The 19,141-nt window shown below is 40.1% G+C and overlaps 1 protein-coding gene across 3 annotated transcripts in view; it reads left to right on the top strand.

Annotated features, from left to right (window-relative positions):
- Nucleotides 1-19,141, top strand: part of LOC106143143 (zinc finger protein 91) — a 28,979-nt gene that overhangs the window by 5,996 nt on the left and 3,842 nt on the right. The window contains exons 1-4 of one of the 3 annotated variants that reach the window (XM_060954711.1): nucleotides 7,482-7,697; nucleotides 15,408-16,319; nucleotides 17,410-18,839; nucleotides 18,958-19,120. In XM_060954711.1, the coding sequence (XP_060810694.1) occupies nucleotides 15,414-16,319; nucleotides 17,410-18,839; nucleotides 18,958-19,120 (2,499 nt within the window). In that variant the 5' untranslated portion in view covers nucleotides 7,482-7,697; nucleotides 15,408-15,413. Of the gene's footprint in view, nucleotides 1-7,481; nucleotides 7,698-15,407; nucleotides 16,320-17,409; nucleotides 18,840-18,957; nucleotides 19,121-19,141 lie in introns of those variants that run through there. The other 2 variants (XM_013345152.2, XM_013345153.2) reach the window with 2 other exon arrangements.

Here is a 19,141-nt window from a genome sequence, read left to right as displayed (position 1 = left end):
GTAGACAGAGCCAACAGTCTTAACAAGACTGATGGGCCGCGTTCAGCTGTGTGGCTTAATAATAGAATTGAGATTCAAATAGTGACAGGTTACTAGCCCATCGCCTAAAAAAAGAATCCCTTAGTCACCTTTAAACTTATTTCCTTAACATAATAATGTGACCAAGTTGATTGCTGGTGTCGTATCGTATTGATTGACGAAGAAATTATTTGTGTTATTTCTGCCGAATAAGTTTTTTTAAGTTCAAAAGTTAAAAAGTCTAAATGCTAATACCACCTTACGAGGGAGGTAGAACCTACCGTCTCGGAAATGCTGAAATGCCGATGAATGGCTTCATGATGATATTGGAATTTAAAGTCTAGATAACACTAGAAATGTCTTTTACAGACTTCTCTTACTTTTCAATCCAAAAGCGATTGAGGCCGGGCAAGGACTAAAGACGTAACATGTTTTTTTCCGGTATCACGGAATTTTCAAATTATTACCATAAAGCACATTTAACTACATAGATACAACTTTACGTTATTCGAGTACTATAAATTTCGATTGACATACGATACCGAAACCGCTGTCGATGTAGTCTGTTGCAGGAATACATACTGCTTCCATGCTTTTATTATAAATCCAGATGTCTTTCTGTCACGTTTTCATGGTTTAATCGCTGGACAGATTTTTTGTGGAATTTGGAATTGGGTAGTTCGAATTCGAGGTAGCAAAAGCTAATTTTTGGCTGGCGAAATGCGGGTAATCTCAATAGATTACCCGCCATAAGACAATTCTTATGGCCCTTCAAAGGGGGTAAAATAATTAGTTAATCTGGTTTAATGGTCTGACCTTGGCATAGACTAAATTTTCCCGCGAAATCTGACAAAACTGGGCGCATATTTACAATTTTGGCTTGGCACCACAAAATGGCTGCGTAACACAAGATTGCCATAAAAAAGGTTGTCATTTTATGTGCCAAAATCACGCCAAAACTGTACTACGTAAGTACAATATTTTTGTATTCAAACTCGCCATTTCTCGATATTGGATACAATAGACAAAATAATAATTAAAGTTACTATCGTACCGCTGCTAAAGGGAGAGTATAAGAAATTTCTAAACTTATTCATTTCTTTGCTAAACTTCATTAGATTTTATTGGATAGTGATGTATGTATATATTGCTCTACCTATTCCACCTTTGCATCGTACCAAGGCTTTCACATTTTTACACCAGAGAAATATTATTTATCAGTACAGGGTTAAATGCTTTTAACCAATCTGTGTACGAGTATGAGACACAAGAATAGTGCTGTGTATGTAGGTATATCGTGATTGGTGCCACGCCACCTCGCTCGACAGCTGTGCTGCAGCTGTTGGAAGCTTATGCTCTTTTTACGCCGACCGTACACAGAGTACTGATTGACCAGAATTTAGGCATATTTTACAAAAAAAATGTTCATACACCAAGTAGGTTTCCCTGTGGAATGAAAGTCAGGCTTCTCCCAGTACGCACTGTTACAACATGTATCATCTATTTATTTAAAAGAGAACTCGCCTGACCAAAATCGACGCACATCAAACCGCTAGATGTTGATTTGAAATTTGGCATGTAGGATCCATTATGTATGAGCACTAGGAGAGGAATCTTCGAAATTCCCGTTGTCTGCCTGTCACCAGATTTTATAAACCGTGAGAGCTAGAAAGCTGACTTACTTAGCTGACAAATTCAAAAAATAGAAATATGAAAAAGCATCGCAGATAGAAATCGTACACCTTAACTTTATACGAGATATATGTATTAGAAGTGGTAGATAGAGGTCAGAGCCTGCGAACGAGGAGACAGGGCGACTGCCTCCCCGCCCCCCGCTTCCCCTGACTCCAGGGGGTGGCTGCTTGGCGTTTCTTACAGTTTCCATAGTGCTTCCTACCACTACAAACAGTGATGCCAACTAAGATCTAACGGAATTTTTGTTTTGTCAGCGCTCAAAATTCCGAGTTAAGCACTTCACCACGAATTTGCATTTAGCAGTAGAAATAACAAGCAGTTTTGAGGTTAAAGAAAAAAAGTTCATTGGTTTGCTATTTTCATTATTATTAAATACCTGTTCTTATCGCTTTTTATTTAACATTTCGGAGGTATGACGCTATATGTGGGTTGGTCCGAGTTAGCGCGTTTTCAACCGAGACAGTTGGCAACAGTGACTACGTAGTATATCACAGGTAGTTTCCGACGCAGTCCTACCTTTCCTTTTTCTAAAACCCGGGCGAAAAGACGAATGAAGGCTTACGCCATGGAGGCTCGTATATTTCCAACTTGGATTATGTCGATGTTCACCGCTATACCACTATACTTAGATCGTATCATTGAACCATTTTGATTTGCCAAATTATTCTGGCTCTTTATGATAATTTAATTACATTATAAAGACTTTTTAATGTGCGTTAAAGAATGTTTAAAGTTAATTAACCAAATGTTTTATTACCATTTAAGTTACAACTTATCGGCTTCATATAGGTATTGAAAAGATAACGATTATGAATAACGATAACGAATATTATTACAGTTATAGGTAGCTTACAAATACGCGAAGTTTGATGACCATATTTAGCTTGTGCACTTTAAAGATCTTTTCTCTTTCTTTAGGGAATTCTTTAGGGAAAAAGGGAGAGGAATCTCAAGAAACTGTATTCGTTTTGGATGAAACAGTGTAATTTTCAGATATATTCGGTTGTCATACAAACACAAGGCTAACGGAGAGCCTCTTCGACGCGTCCCGGCGGTCGTGCGTGGCAATTGCGTGGTCATTACGTAAATATAGCGTTGTGTCGTCATTGCTGCAAATCTCCACTCATCGCCAATCTTCTGCCATAATGTCTAGCAGCTATAAATACTGGATTCAACACTTAAATATTTTCCAAGGCAAAGTGTTGCCAAGCGTATATTCTTTTTTTTCAGCGGCTTAAACTTTGCCATTATATGTTGCTAGAATATAAACTTTCAAGAATGTATAGGCAAACTGACAAACACTCCTTTATGAGAGAATTTACGCTAATAACCCTAAAAAGAATTTACTACTTTATTGGCTTTTTGTTTAATTAATAAACTCTTAAACTACATAACGTATAGTAAGATTCTATTTTTGAAAGGCTAAATAAACTTGGGGATTCTTCTTGTAGGCAATGGGCTACCAACTTGTCAATATTTAAATCTCAATTGCATCATTAAGGCAAACCGCTGAAGGTGGCCTACAGTCTGCGAGACTATTGGCTCTGTCTACCCCGTAAGCGATAAAGACGGGATTATATGTACCTATATAAGTTTACATATTTTATGCAATAGAAAATTAAAGGAATTAAGCTTTCATAAGATTGTTTCAGGAGCGGAGCTCTTAGAAAAGCATCTCTCTGACTTACTGCGTGTTTGTTTTACGTGGGCTCGGTGCATCTCGTGTATACGTGTGCGACATGTTAGCATCATCTAAGTGGGTTAACTTGTGATAGTTTAGCCGTGATAGCGTAACGAACAAGGTTTCAAACTCATATTTTATTTAGTGTGAAAATATTAGGATTTATTGGAAACAAAAACAGTCGTGCTTTTGATTTCGATACTCCAATACTGTTTTAAAGTTCTGTTAAGCTTGCATTTCCATGCGAAAATTTTTAAGGGAAGAACTCCACTATGTTGTAGACATTTTCTATACTGCTGCATTACAAAGTAGGTATTTGAGATTGCGATGGACAACGAAGGACGTTGTTGAAATTTCCACCGTCTTCACTCCATCGAGATAACACTATCAGCAATAGCCTTGCATACGAGATTCTGTTCGACGTAGCTAGCTGGCCCGTGCACATACAAATAGATTGCACGGCTTTGCGTGTTATCGACCTCTTTTTAGAGCATTTTCAACCCACGTTCGGAATTATTTTGCGAGAAGATTTCTGCACAAAGATCCTAAAAAATCGCATCGACATTTCATTGTTCTCTGATTTCGCTGCGCCGCTTTCAATTTCAATGCATATTCCCCCCTGGAGAGTCTTGTCCACGATGTCACTGAAACTAAAAGAGGTCGTTCGTGTTTGCGCCAGCCATCGCATCCAACAATGAGGAGCGGCGCGCTGCCAGTGCTATATCGAACACTATACACACGTAATCTGTGTGCAGAGATAGGCAATGGCGTGCTGCTTGTAGGCGGCACGTAATGTATGCGTGCTCGCTGTGTGTCTCCATCCATGTGTTGTTGTCGCCTCGGCGGCGGCGGACGGACGTCGCACTCGCTTCTGATAGTGACCTCACTCTGCTCAGGCGCCGACCACACCACCTTATTTATGACCTAATCAACGATTCTATTGTTTTCTAATTTCACCAATTGCTACAAGAATTTATCCCTTACTTGACCAAATGGCTTATTTTACAACACGTGCACTTGATGCGCATGTTGACAAATTGCGTAATTAGCATACAGAGATAGCTTTGACAAAGTATTTTAATAAATGGATTTAAATTAGTTTCGTGACAACCCAAGTAACAATTAGGCGCTAAAGTAAGATTTATAATAAGTCTATAAAAGCGCTAACTAGATTCTAAAGTGGTTTATGGGTGTAACAAATTAGTGTTAGAGCGCGCTCTAACCCTACTTTACCCCCGAATTGGGCACAATTTTTATATTACTTAAGGTTGTATAATGACGGTATACAAGAGTTATGGTAATTGGCTAAGAGGTACAATTAGTGCTATAAGAAAGTTATTATAGCGGTAACAGGATCTCTTAGCGATACAAGAGGGGTAAATAAGCGTCAACTGACTCCTTAAGCGGTACAGTAGAGATACAAAGGCGTTAATTATATTTTCAAGCGCTAAAAGGGAGGTAAATAGGTGTTTTGTAACGGTCTGAACGCTATTCAAGATAATTAAACTAATTTTGTGATCTAATAATAAATAATTTTATTTTCAATGGCTATAAGTTTACGACTAATGATTTTTATATTAAACAAAAAAAAGTGATATTGTATGGTGAGAAAGGAAGCATATTTTTGCTGCGAAGGGAAGTACACTGTGAATATGTTACATATTTATTGGCAAATAATTTGAGCGCCCGATGTATGTTGTCTATTTACTGAAAACTTTTCCACGTATTTACAACAATTTTTGTTTATTTTGGTTGCGACGCCATTGTCAAAAACAAGTAGTCAATATAAGAAATACAGTAGTGACCTTAAGCGCTATTACTTTACCTTTAGTCACAAAAAAGTAACAATAGACGCTATAGGATCTGTTATAGCGAAAAATTATACTCCTATTTGACTTAAGGTAATGCAAGAGAGTTTTGTATAACTTCAAGCATTTGGTTCTATATAAGATTAAATAAACACTATTGTAAGGCTGGTAGCGCTTATTAACGCTATTGTGCAACTTTAGGTTCTTGTAAAGAGTTTATTATCACCTGCATAGCACTTTTGGAGGTAGTAGCTAATTCTTATTCTTATTTAGATCTTAGAGTTCTAAGATTCACTTAAAGCTATAACACAAAATGCTGTGCATGTACAACAGTGTTAAGATTTGCCATAATACATCCATAACCTTTAAGCTCGCCTAATTGTCGCGCTTGTAACTCTGTATTATAAGTAGAAGTGATATACGTTACTTGGTACGCCACTTTATCGCCAATAGTCATAAGTGTTGCTACTGTAATGCCTTTGTAGCCCACTAAGTAACAAAATAAGCTCTAATCGTCGCCTAAATGTTTGTTGGGAATTATAGGGGATAGTCTGCCGCCATCATTAACAATCGTGCCATAGTCTAATTGACTCCGTTTTATAGACTTGTACGCCTTAATTAGTGGTCGTGTGATCACTGCACTGGGCGACCTGAGTAGGTGCTAGGTAGGTATTTGTTATGTGGATAGCGAGGCCGCGCACCACCTGACACGAGAGCAGCTGGCGGCCGGCTGCTTGCGCATACGATGAAACTTGTTTCCAAGCAGATATGGCGGACCACCGTCGCGTCGCCGTCGTTTCGACTTTGCGCGATAACAATGTGGCTCACTGCTCACCACAGTGTTACACAGATTAGATGACTGCAGTCTAATGTGGTCAAATGCTTGTTTGTAAGAACAATAATAATATTGTACCTACTTTTTCGCTTCAAGTATATAGCATTTTTTCGAGTATAACACAGTTTTTTTGAAGGATGCCTTACCTAAAGGCAGTTACTGTCTTCGAATCGCATTGTTCGTGTTAGTTGGCGTCCTTTGCCGTAGCAGTGCTATTTTTCCGTTGTTGTGCTCTCAGGCTGCCGTTTGCCCGAGTTAGTAGATAGCGTCGTAGGCAAGTACAATAAGTAGGGGCCGCGTAGGCAGGGTCGTGCAGTCGTCGGCGGCGTCGGCCGACCCTGATAATTTGCTGCGCTTATGTTACTTCAACGGCTTCTTGCGACACGTTGCGGCCGCTTTCCTGGGTTTCTACTCCATACACCACGCACTGTATCTGTACTGTATATGTGTGAATAAGTACTTACGTAGTTAGCAGTAAGGCTAGCAAAACATCGACGAAAAAGATACGTTGTTATTCTAAGAATATGTTGGTTCCCTTTGGCATTATAATGAATCAATAAACGCGGTGCTTAGGAATTTTAACTTATTACTTAGGTAAGTGAGACAGCCTACAAGTATATTTAAATAGGCTACTCCTGAAAGGTCTCAAGTAAACATAGTTTTAAATCTAGGGTAGATAAAATAAGGACTAACGATTCCTTGGAAAAGTGTTATTTCATCGTTACACATCGTTAAAAGAATTTTTCAAATCTTTTTTTTTCAAAACTTAATGTATTGCTACTATACAACACTACTAAAGCTTGTTAGAATTTATTAAATATTAAACAGGTGATAAGTAAACCGTTAATGAGAGATTGATAAGTTCTCTCGACATTTTAGGAATACTAAATGTTTTACCCGTGGGTGTCTCAGAAGGATTAAGTAGTTAGGCAAAATGGGATAGGTAGAGTCCCCTGCAAAGATCAAACGGGAGTCACTTTGTCAAAAACTAGACTTACCAAATCCAGGATCATGGTCAAAAGGCGTACTTACTTTACATGAATATGTGCCTACTAAGTAGTTACTAAAAAGTTTTGCAGCCTAAAAGAAGGTTGACCAAGTTACATGAAAAAGCTCTTCATGTGTTAAACAAGTGAACATTCATAAACAACAGCTACTTTAAACAGTAGAAATAGTGCTTGATGCCACTTTCAACGGCTCAGTTTTCATAACGATCTAATGACGCTTGTTTACCATTGGAATGGCTGTTGACTCATTACACGAGTAAAGTAGGTATTTATCGCAAACATGTCAGCATGTTTGTGGTTGTGTGTTGGTGCACGAGTCGATCGCTGCCGACCACCGAGATCTATGTCCGTGACACCTAAACGAGCAAGCAGCACCTCTGCTATCTGCTGGTTTGATAAGGCGTTTATCAGCGAGCCGCAGTGCGGGAGGATCGAGGCGAGAGCTGCGGTCGAGTGTTGGGTGGCAGGCAGCCGTCGGAGCCGGCAGGCACATGTTGCGGAACGTGCCGAGGGGCGCGGGGAGGGACCGCCATCGCCAGGGACGGCGTCAGCACACCGGCGCGCCACGCACACAGCCGCGCCGCCCGAGGAGCGTCACTGCGCCTTATCGCAGCCATCTTTAAACGAGCCCAGCGCACGCCACCCGCCACTCGGTACGAATTCCATTTATGAACACTGTTGCTATGATGGTCGTCGACGGCTGCACTCCTTTCAAAGTGCAAACGCATCGCAAGCGCGCTGAACGCCGGCCAACTTCGGCAAGGCCATGTTAATTACCCGACTGACCGGTGACAGTTGCACTCGTTAACACTCATCACGCTAACGAGTAAACAAAGATATATGCTTGTTTGGAAATTACTGTCTCGGAACACATTCCGTAGGTTTGATGATAAAACAGCTTCAACGTCGCTATAACACGTGAAACAGTACTAGTATTCTTTTACGCGTTATCAAACATAATGAAGCAAATGAAAATAAAGTTCACCGAGACGGGTCTAACGAGATACTCGCCTACTCGGTCGAGAACGCCCTGTATAGCTACGGCTTATATCTCCACACTAGGGTGTTCTTGCGGCGACCATCTGTATCGATCTCGGGACGGGGGAGGTGTGGGTCGACATCCCGTCGCCTACGAAGAGGCGGCGGCTGTAGCGAGGCTTCCGTAAAATCCAGGCTAGAGGCTGTCGGGTGGGTGATAAAGGAAAACTGCCTACGTAGTCGGTCCCTAGCTGGCGCATGACGGCGGGTGTTCGCTTGAGTGTAGCGTGTTGTCGTGGATCTATATATAGCACGTGTTGGTGGAAGCCAGAGCGACCGCGCCCGCCGCTGCCGCCGACGGCGACGTCCGACGAAAGGTCAATTGGCGCGCAAATTATTTGCGTCGCAAAATCCGTAACATGACTGCAGCACTGCGCTATAACATAACATATAGGTACCAAAGCAGACATTTTTCAGTTGAATTTTGAATTTTGTCGCGTTAATGCGGCTGTAGGTAATACCGGCTGGAACATTGACAATGCGTAATCGTGTGCTCTTTGTTGGAGGTAAGAGCGCAACTCGCATTCTTATCACACACAACAATAGATTACATTTGCGATGGAAACATGTTCATAGGCGATTGATTACAATACGTAGGTAGCTGCAACCGCGAAATGACGGTTGTTGAGCCACGATTGTTTCCTTTTAAGTATTGTTGGGTGTCGCTGCGTCAGTTGCATTCTTCGTGCTAGTTAGGAGAACTGGTTTCGGTGCAAGAAGTGGTCAGATAGTGGAGGCCGCGGCGAGGTGAACGCTTCACCAAGGCACCTTATTGCGAGTGGTTAGTCACGCTCGGAATGCCTGAGACGCCGACTCAGTCCTCAATTCTACTACTACAAGACCACAGCGAATGATTTTAAATATTGCACTCGAAACACAACTATAGGTACCAAAATTATAAATGCATAAGTATATAAAAGCACGCCTTTTTCTTCGAGGGGTCGGCAGAGACTCTTTCCATTGACCACATTTCCTGCATACTTTTATCGCTGCATCATCATTACTCTATGTAAAGTTGTCGATTTAGGGTAATCTTCACGGCTGTACTTTCGCCGAGTAGTCCCCGATAAGAAAAAGAAATAGGTGTCAGTAAAGTCAACGAGAGAGAAATAACCCCCTGTTCATACAAACTTCAAACCAACAACAACAACTTAACACCACTACACTATTGAATCCATTTTCGTAGAAAGTTTTATTATCGTAGCCTGGAGAAGACTATATTTAAGAAAATAACAAATAATGCCCAATTAGGAAGAAATATAACCGACATAAGCTAGTAGGATATTCTAATCGCAGCATATAATATCAGAGCATGACCTCAAAAGAGTTTTATCTGATATAAACTTAGACTTAACTTGCTATCCAGAGTGAACAAAGACAAACATTACAAGTATAGAATCATATAACCTCACTTCATGCCTCTTATCTTTGCGAGCGAGCATGGGCACCCGTCCCGTCCCTATCAAGTTCTATAGCGTCGGATTTCCCTCAAAGCTTAAAACATTTCCCGATAAAACTTGGAAAAATGTAGGTAAAACGAGGAAAAAGTCATTTGATATGTTCTGCATAAAATTCATCCTCATAAAAAGGCTAAGGTACAACTTGTTGCTGCTATCAGCTTATATATATGAAGCTGGAAATATAGATCTATATCTGTATATACTAAACAAAGTACATAGTAATAATAGCTCCTCTTCTATTTAACTTTATAACAAATACTATAAGATAAAGATTGTGAGGCTTTGTTGTCTTTATTTATTCCTGACGGGGTAGACAGAGGTGACAGTCTCAAAACGTAGCGTATAAAGAGATCCGTTTTTCGTATTTTTTTTAAATTATACATTGTCAGATTATCAAAAGATTTTTAAGAAGCCTTACATAGATAAACGGCATGTATAGATTAGAAATCACTTTGAAATGCTACTCCTGACTAAGGAAGCGTTTCAACAAACTTAAACATGAACTAAATAGCTGAAAAATAGGAATAAACTACATTCCAGCAGACCAGCAGGTAATTATTCATAAACCCTGGAACCTTTAAAATACCTTCAAAGTTTTGTTATTCAAATTATTTATAACTACTACCTACTTCTCATTCACGCATCAATGAATTATTATACCGCTTACGTTCACCTTCATTTCAGCCTGTTCAAGCTATTTTACATGAGCTTGAATTAACTTAAGGAATAACTGAGATATATTTATATTTTTTTTAACCTGCTTAAAAAAGGAGGAGGTTAAACTAACAATACGTCGTTCCTAGGCGATAAGTGGGGTAACCTACCTACGTACATCCATTTCTGTATTATAACTGAGATGTATTTAACATTTTTTTTATTGTATATTATGATGCGAACTATGCTATGACAATATAGTGCCAAACATCTGGTCAAATGGGTTCAACGCACCAATTGAAAAGATACATTAATTTAATTGTGCAATACGTATTAGGTATGTATTATAATGCAATGGTGGTAAGCGAAAATGACGATGGGCCCGGACCAAGAGCGTGTCTACTGTCCTTATGCATAGGAAATGAGGCAGCAAATACAAAATTTTCCATGGATTCCCGTGGTATTCCAGAATTTTGAATTCCAAAATAGAGGAAATGTAAGATATATTTTTTTATAAGCTTATACTAGCCCACTGCTGGGCAAAGCTCTTACTGAATGCGCCATTGATCTCAATCAAAATCTGTAGTTAAGCAAAAAATCGATTCAAGAATTAGATATTACAAAGCGATGAATAATTAAGTGGATACTCATAGGCGATAATAGATAGTACAGATTTCTAATTTTTCTTTCTACATACATACCTTTTTATATGTTGTGTATATATCGATATTGATCGATTGAGATCCTGCTCACCTTCGGGATATCCGGAAAATCCGGAAGACAGAACAAACTTTTAATGTTAAACAACTTTGACTGGGATTTGTGGGTCAACGAGCGAGTCTGATATCCAGAACGTATGTTTTTTTTTTATTCAGATATTATGATTATGGTTATTTATGACGATGAAAGGAGCGCCAGTGGCAGAGTGGTTAAGATATCCGATTGATAGTAATACTTGTTAGTTTACTTTGAAATCTCATTAACTTTAATTCTGAGTTTCGTTTATTTGACTGCTAACTTAGCACTTAGAATTAGCGCACACGTCTTGAGGAAACTCAGAACATTTCAGGCAACTATTTGTGTAACCATGTCCAATCAGGGGAGAAGAGACAGGATTCGAACCGTGTAGTTGCCAGCATTGTCCACTCGTGGATCAAGTTCTTAAAAGTCCTGAATTAAAAATCCTAAGAGAATAAGTAATTGACTACATATAACCACGATTAATACTTTAGATTTTAATTGCGTGTCAAATAAACGTTTATTTGATGGTGATAGTATTCCGAGTGTCGATTGAAAGCAAAAGTGTTCGATCATATCAAATGAGCCAGTGGCCGTTAGCCCCGGTTCTCGGGATTCGAACTTGAAACGGAGAGTGAAAGGAACATGGTGTTACAATTATTTCGTGTGTGAACGCGAATGTGTCGTCTACTCACTACTAACTGTGTGCCGGCATTTTGACGGTTAAAGTCTTTGGTATAGAGTCAAGATTTAACTAATGAATTGTAGAGTTTTCGTATGATAATAATGCATCATTATTTTGTCTAAGTATATAACATTTAGAGTTTTAGATGTTTAATTTATATTTAAATAAATTAAGCCCAACTCTCCTTAATATATGATGTATCTTTCCGGGTGAGCTTTACCGTAGAGAAAGTCGGATTCTCCTTATTGCAAAAATCGTGAAACTCCTATTATTATTTACCGGAACATAGTAACGTTTATCCCTTTAAAGGTACACCTTTAAAACCCGACGTCATCGCGCTTGTTGTGTTTTGTTTGTGTAGTCGTATATAATGACTCCGCTGATTTACATATTTCTTTTGAATAACTCAATCACATAGGTCGAACAATGTCGCATCATTTGTTCTCAGATGCAAATAGGTGCTAAGTACGACAGCAGTGCAGGCCGCATCTGCAACATTCTCTATTCAGGCCCGCCACAAACATCGGCTCATACTTGATGACTCCGTGCTATATTTACGCCTATTGTGACAAACGGGTAAAGCATCACCCGTCGCGCAGCGCCGGCTATCTCGTGTATAGGTATGTCGACGGCCGTGGTAAGCCGACATCCCTGCATCCCCGGGTTCGCCGGCTGTGCCGCTCTAAAAATACACAGCAGGTGTGGTTGGCGAGCGGGGTTGCGGCGTGCGGGAGGCGAGGGGCATCCGCCTCTGCAGCGCTCCAAACCGCTCGCAGCGGCCAACGGACCTTAGCGACGCCATATCGATTGCGATGGCTCCCCCTGCGGCGCGCCGCCTCCATTGTGCTCGGGCTGGGATGCCTTCTCCGGCCGTTTCCTGTCGAGTTGTCTGCCGACTGCCCGCCCCGCGCCCCGCACCCCTCGGTCCCATCAGGACACGTCCGGCAGCTGCCTCCACTCGAGTGCTTCGCTCATATTCGCTCAGCGACCCAATGTTGTCCGCACCTGTGAACACGGACCAACTCGCCCGTCTACAAATCGCAATCGAGTCGGCATATTTCATGCTGAATATAGCATTTACAACTTATCTTTTTCAGAAGTGGTAAGCATCAACACTGATCGCTACACTTACGTCACACGCAACCACAATACAAATGTTACGTCAGCATCAGTATGAAACGATACTAATTAATATTTAGTAACTGCCATCCAGCAAGCTGCCATGTGTAATCGGTTCTTTATCACTGATCATTATATTTTACGTGATTCTACGACAAGAAAGCATTAATCATTTCAAAGATTCCAAGAATAATTATGTTGCCGTTATTCGTATAAAATATAGAAGTTTTCTACTGTGTATATAAATTTCAATGCATTTATATTTATTTAAGTAATAATTCAAGGGGTTTTAATGACTTGAACGTCAACAATTAACTATAGGTAGAGACTATATACTAATCAAAGGCTCTACATATCTAATTATCAACAAATCTCAAGTTTTATTGTACCGGTCTGCCTGCGTTGTTGAAGAAACAGGCTATAGGATATTGTCACATTACAAACAAAACTGGGACTCCCAATTAAATTAAACCCAAATTTTTGTAATGCGTCCTTACAAACAGTTTTATTTTTTTTTGGAAATCCTCTTTCATACCTAAATCCCTAGATGGGTTGGGCTGTGCAGTGTGTTAGTCACGAAGTCATGCAGTAACTAAAAAGTTTTATATACTTATATTTAGGTTTGCGATTGCATTCTCAACTATTTACTTTAAGATTTTGGTAGGTACGCTAACGACAACATACTTTAAGTAGGTATCTACATGCTGTATAAGATTTAAGCAAACTTTTAATCTTTAACAAAATGCATTGTTCAATCGTGTTCATACATGTATACATATAATTACCACTAAATCTCTCGCGAGGTAAACAGAGTCAACAGTCTTGAAAAGTCTAATAAGCCACGCTCAGCTGTTGGCTTAATGATAGAATTAAGATTCCTGTAGAAACACGTTGCGTTTTTGTTCATGTACTGCCTAATAAGTGTACTGCATAGTTGTTAGTCAGTGCCTCTTTCTTTTGTTAGCCTCCATATCATAGACATTCAGTTAAATGTTAAAAGTTGGTGTAGTCTTATTCTATCTGCTCTACCGATAACCATAGGTACGTAACACTATAAAAATAGAGTAATATACTTAACCGATACACAGATATTTCTTAAACTTGAATTGCGAAAGTAGTAGGTTCTTAGGAAGTAGGTCCTTGTTTTCTTAGCAAAAAAATATTCTGACAATTAAAATACCCCCCTGCACACATTATCCCGCAAGGCATCTTTCAAGTTCCATGTAGAATTTGCGCTACTTTAAATATTACGTGTCTGATTTTGGTCGCTGTCACTCCTCGAAGGCAGGGATCAAAAAGGAGCGATTCTATCAAGCCTGGGTCTGATCGATAAGGGTCGGATCGCAAGGGCGGGACGCCACTATAGCCCATATCTTGCAGGATACACGCGTTACACTTTAAGGTTACCACAATTACTCAGTGTTATACATTCCTGAAAGCAGTGTAATTCGTTAAATTTTCACATTATACTTGCCACTTTACCCGACTTCTTACCAAAAAAAGGTTCAATTTTTTCCAGTTCCCATGGGATATTGGCCACTTATGTAATTATTATTTCTCTACACGGTAAACATACCAAGTTCACCGTACCTAGCCATTAGGCTACTATAAGGTAATTAAAATCTGTCCTCAATGCTTTAATAAGCATAACCTACTAACTTCCTCAAATACCAAGTTACGAACTTAGGTTACGATTGTGCATTGTTGCTCATTTATCGGAAGAGATAGAGACAAAGATTTAGACAAAGAGCTCAACTAAAATAAAGTGATATTGATGAAAATCAATGTCTTTTGTCGTTTTCCTTGCGTAGGTATTGCAAAAACTATATTGTGTATAATGCAATTTTTTTAATTTTCTTTCACAAGACATCAATGTCAAGAAAATGATGGAAATTGGTAATTAGGTAAAGTTTATCCACGAAAATGGTAAAATAAAATATCGATAAGTTTTGAATAATTAACTCTTATCAGTTCAAATTTATGTCTCATATGTAACAGGCTATATACCCAACTACAAGAGTCAAGATATACTTTAATTATCCTTTTGACCATAATTATTTATTTACTCCAAGATTACGGACACAGTATCGGAAGGTAGCTATTACATTCCCTGTGCGATTTAACTTAATCTTCAATTATTATCCTCTTGCTTTCTACTAACGCTTTTAAATATTATAGGTACCTTATGGCGTAATAGGACTAATGAATCGCTTGCCTTCTTCCTCGTAGGAGGTATATTTTACGTTTTTCTGCTATAAATTCCCTATGACCAATGTTTTTAAAATCCGTGTACCCTTACGTTGATAAATGTGATATAACATAGCAAGGGCTTGAAACTCGCACAGTTGGTATCATTAGGTCGCAGTGGAGGTCGGCCGGCGCGGTCACCGCCGGCTCCCTAACCGCTGCCGCCGAGGATGAAAAACATTGAAGCATCAGTACGGCCCCTCCGCCCGCCGCGCCCGCACCCACGCCCTGCGGCGACCGCCAGCCGCCACCGGCGCTTGTCGGCCGCTTGCCGATGCCTGGCTGCCTCGTCTCATTCAGCCGGCGACGTTCTCGCGCTCCGCACACGTGTCGTTGAAGCGCTTCGTCACCCGCGCGCCCGTACCCCTCGCCGCGCGCTCTCCCGGAAACTTTAACCGACGACGAACATTGTTTTGTTGCAGCGGAGTATGCTCCAGCAGATGTCCTCACAGCCGAGCGCACAAGTCGCCGAGGTCGCGTGTATCGTTCGCCCCGTAGAAGGTCGCTCGTATGGCGACGCCTCTTCGGAGGCCTCCTCCGACGCCGCAGAAGAAACAGAATTACCGCAGTGCAAAATAAGACGGAACTATAACTGCGCAAAGTGCAAGTTTTATACACAAAACCCGCGTGTTTATCTTTTACATGTTCGTGAAGTTCATTTTGAACGTTTTAAGATATATGTTTGTCCATACTGTGTCTACGCCTCAAGACATCATCAAAAACTGTTAAGACATTTGAAGATGGTGCACGACAAACGCGGTGTCGCTCTTAAGTTAGAGCCTGAATATCCCCCTTCTATGCCTCACAATGAAGAGAGCATTGAAGATCTATTAGAAGAAGTTGAAGAATGCGACGATGGAGAAATGGAAACAGAAGATGTCAACTCTGTGTGCCGTTCAACCGATGTCGAAATGGAGAGTAGACAAACAGCAGACGCTGCCCAAAAGAACAAAGGAGATTACTTCAACTGTGATAAATGCAACTACGTGACACATATAAAAGCAAGATTCACGAAACATGTGAAATACCATTCGATACCAAGGATCAAATGTAGTATTTGCGAATTCCGAACACCATACAAATGGAATTTGGATCGACACATGAAGAACCACGGCGGCACCGGCAGTTTCAACTGCTGCATGTGCAACTTCACGGCGGACATAAAGCAAAGTTTGACAGCGCATGAAATGAATCACCACACCCGCCCGCTGGACCAGTCGGCGGGGAGACGCGGCCGCAACCGTGTGGGTGCCAGCGACGTGCCGGTCAGCGCGCCGGTGTCAGTCGTCTCCAAGGAGGAGGAAGGGAGCGGCGACTCGCGTTCTTCGCACTCGGTGAGTTTCCTCGGACGGCCGACTTGTATGGTGTGATAGCGAGGGGCCGCGTCCCGCGCTCGCAGTGACGTCACGGAACTGTCGCTGTTATCAACCGACCAGCGACGCGCCTTGCGATTGCACTCGGCCCCTCGCGCCCTCTTGCATCATGCTTGCATATTAGAACTTGCTTTCTGGTGCTTCCTGCGTGTGCACTAATAAATAAGAATGTTTATTCAAGTAGTACCGCAACACTTCTAGATATTCGTTTCTTGTGCTCAACTGCATGTTTGTTTATAGGTAGTACCTACGTTATAAGAAGGAACAAAAATATTTCTATACAAAAACAATAAAACATTAAATCTTTTCTGGTCATTTAGTAACGGCCAAACTTATACATTTATTTCCACACGGTCATTCACATAAATGCAATTTATGCAGGTGTATTTACTTAAACTCCCCTTATAAAGTTTCTCAGTTAACCATCAAATCAGAATTGAAAGTTAATTTATATGAGGAGGAGTTAACGGCTTAAGAGGTACAGACTGTACAGACACAAACTAAAATCTATGCTTAATTGGCAACTGTCTACGCGTAAGATATTTAACTTTTTACTTCGCTGTTTTGATGGCCACACGTTAAAAGCGAGCGACTGCGCACTACGTGTGCCAAACACACAGGCGTTCCAAAACAGCTGATCAGGCTGAGAAAATTTTACAATATATCCGCTATTCAGGCGGCGGTAAATATGATGACGACGATCGGAACATCAGGAATCTTAGGCGACTACCCTAACTACTTACCCTTTCGAAATGTTCTCACGTCCTTGTTTAATCGTAAGATCAATTTTGCAATCTATGCTCCTACAGAACTTTAAAAAAAATGTTTTATCTCAAAAGCTGATAGTGTGATTGCTGTGTAGTCCTTTCTAGTGGTTTCAGCACACTTGTTTATAAACGCTATGTTTTTAAAAGCTGTAAGAGTATTAAAGATTTATATTAATCTGAACGACTACCTATTACATCATAGCTATTTAGGTATGAAATTAATTTAACACGTATAAAAGTCGTCTTGAAACAATGCAGTAACGTATAAACGCTTTCAATTTCAGGAAATGATGGGGTTGCAGTACATAGAAAGAGATACGATAAGTTGTAACAGCGACTCTAATGACGCGTCGACTTCCGAGGTAGCTGCCAAGAAGGATAACTCGCAGTTGGCACAAGATTCGCAACATTCGCCTAATGCATCAATGGATGAAGCCAAAAGTCAAAAACAGAGCAGAAAGATACCCAGGCCGATACCGCAACTTATACCACTTAATGCATCTACCCCAAACCAGGCCAAAACAGCCGGAGAGCCACCATCTAAACGATTCAAAGAGAATCCATCTTATGAGTCCAACGACTCTAACTCTGACAATAAACTTGATGCCCTGCCAGCTGATATAACCTTAATACCAGTATCTAATACAACGTCGAAAGAAAATCTGGTACGAAAGAAGAATGAATCTTTCTTTGATAAATTAAAAGAAAGGATACTGACAGAAACCGGGGAAGAAGGTTCACTAAATTGTAAAAATTGTGGATTCGTAAGTAAATGCCTTTCTGAACATTCAGTTCATGAGAAGAATTGTACTGCCCTAGCCAATCGTACCGCCGTGAGTTCATTATTACCGAACTTAAGTTCAACACGTTGCCAAAATTGTAGACATAGATGCAAATCTAGCGCCGACCTGTATATCCATATGCAAACATGTAGAAAGAATGAAAAAAGAAGCGAACAGTCACTGGAACTTAAACATAATGATAGTAACGAAGATTGTTCTACTAATCAAGATAAAGATGCAGTACCGCATCCTATGGAAAATGTCGTCTTTGTTTGGAATAATATAAACCCAGAAGCTAATAATTTTGAAACCCCACTGGGAATAAACATAAATGATGACTCCACGCTCCCAATGCTACACAAAACGATGGACATGGAAATCGTCGACGACAATGAAAGTTTGAATCTTTCACCAAGTCAGGCTGTTGGAAAACGAGTGTTTAAGTGTCCACATTGTCAGTTTTGGGCTTCAACGGCATCAAGATTCCATGTTCATATTGTGGGACACTTGAATAAAAAACCATTTGAATGTTCGCTCTGCAGGTATAAGTCCAATTGGCGTTGGGATATTACAAAGCACATCAAACTTAAATCTGCTAGAGATCCAGAACATAATGAGGCTAAAGTGTTAATGACTGACGAAACGGGTAGGAGAAATTATACAAAATACAGTAAATTTCTAGCAATGTCCGTTTTGAATGAATTCGGTGAAAATGAATTTCACTATATCGATCAAAATGCCTCAGCTGATCCAACTCTGGAGGGTCAAGATTCGCTAAATGAAATAAACGATATGAATTCTTCGTATGAAATGCAACCACTTAACCTGCAAACTCAGCATTACCAACAAAAATATGACTTGTTGGATGGAAGGCTAATTGACGTTAAGAAACCTAAAAAAACTTTGTGGAAGTGCAAGAAATGCAATTACAAGTAAGTTACAAGTTCAACAGTTAGGTACTTTAAATAATAACTATGCTTAAAAGTTCCTTAAGTGATTTTAGACTTAATTTTGTATAATTTATAAAACTTTATTTAATTAATGTTACAGAGATCCATCTAAAGAAGCATTATTAGAACATGTCCGCGAGCATGCCAAGGCAGATAGCGGCAGTCATTCAAACAAGAAACCGGACAATCTACCGGATCCTGCGGATTTAGCATATCGTTGTGGTCATTGCAATCAGTTGTCTAATTGGAAACATGTTATACAGGTAAATAAGCTTTTTTATTTT

Source organism: Amyelois transitella, chromosome 2 (genome assembly GCF_032362555.1).
Source record: "Amyelois transitella isolate CPQ chromosome 2, ilAmyTran1.1, whole genome shotgun sequence".
NCBI lineage: Eukaryota > Metazoa > Arthropoda > Insecta > Lepidoptera > Pyralidae > Amyelois > Amyelois transitella.
The sequence above is the reverse complement of the archived record's forward strand: the minus strand, read 5'-3'. Positions and strand labels throughout refer to the sequence as shown.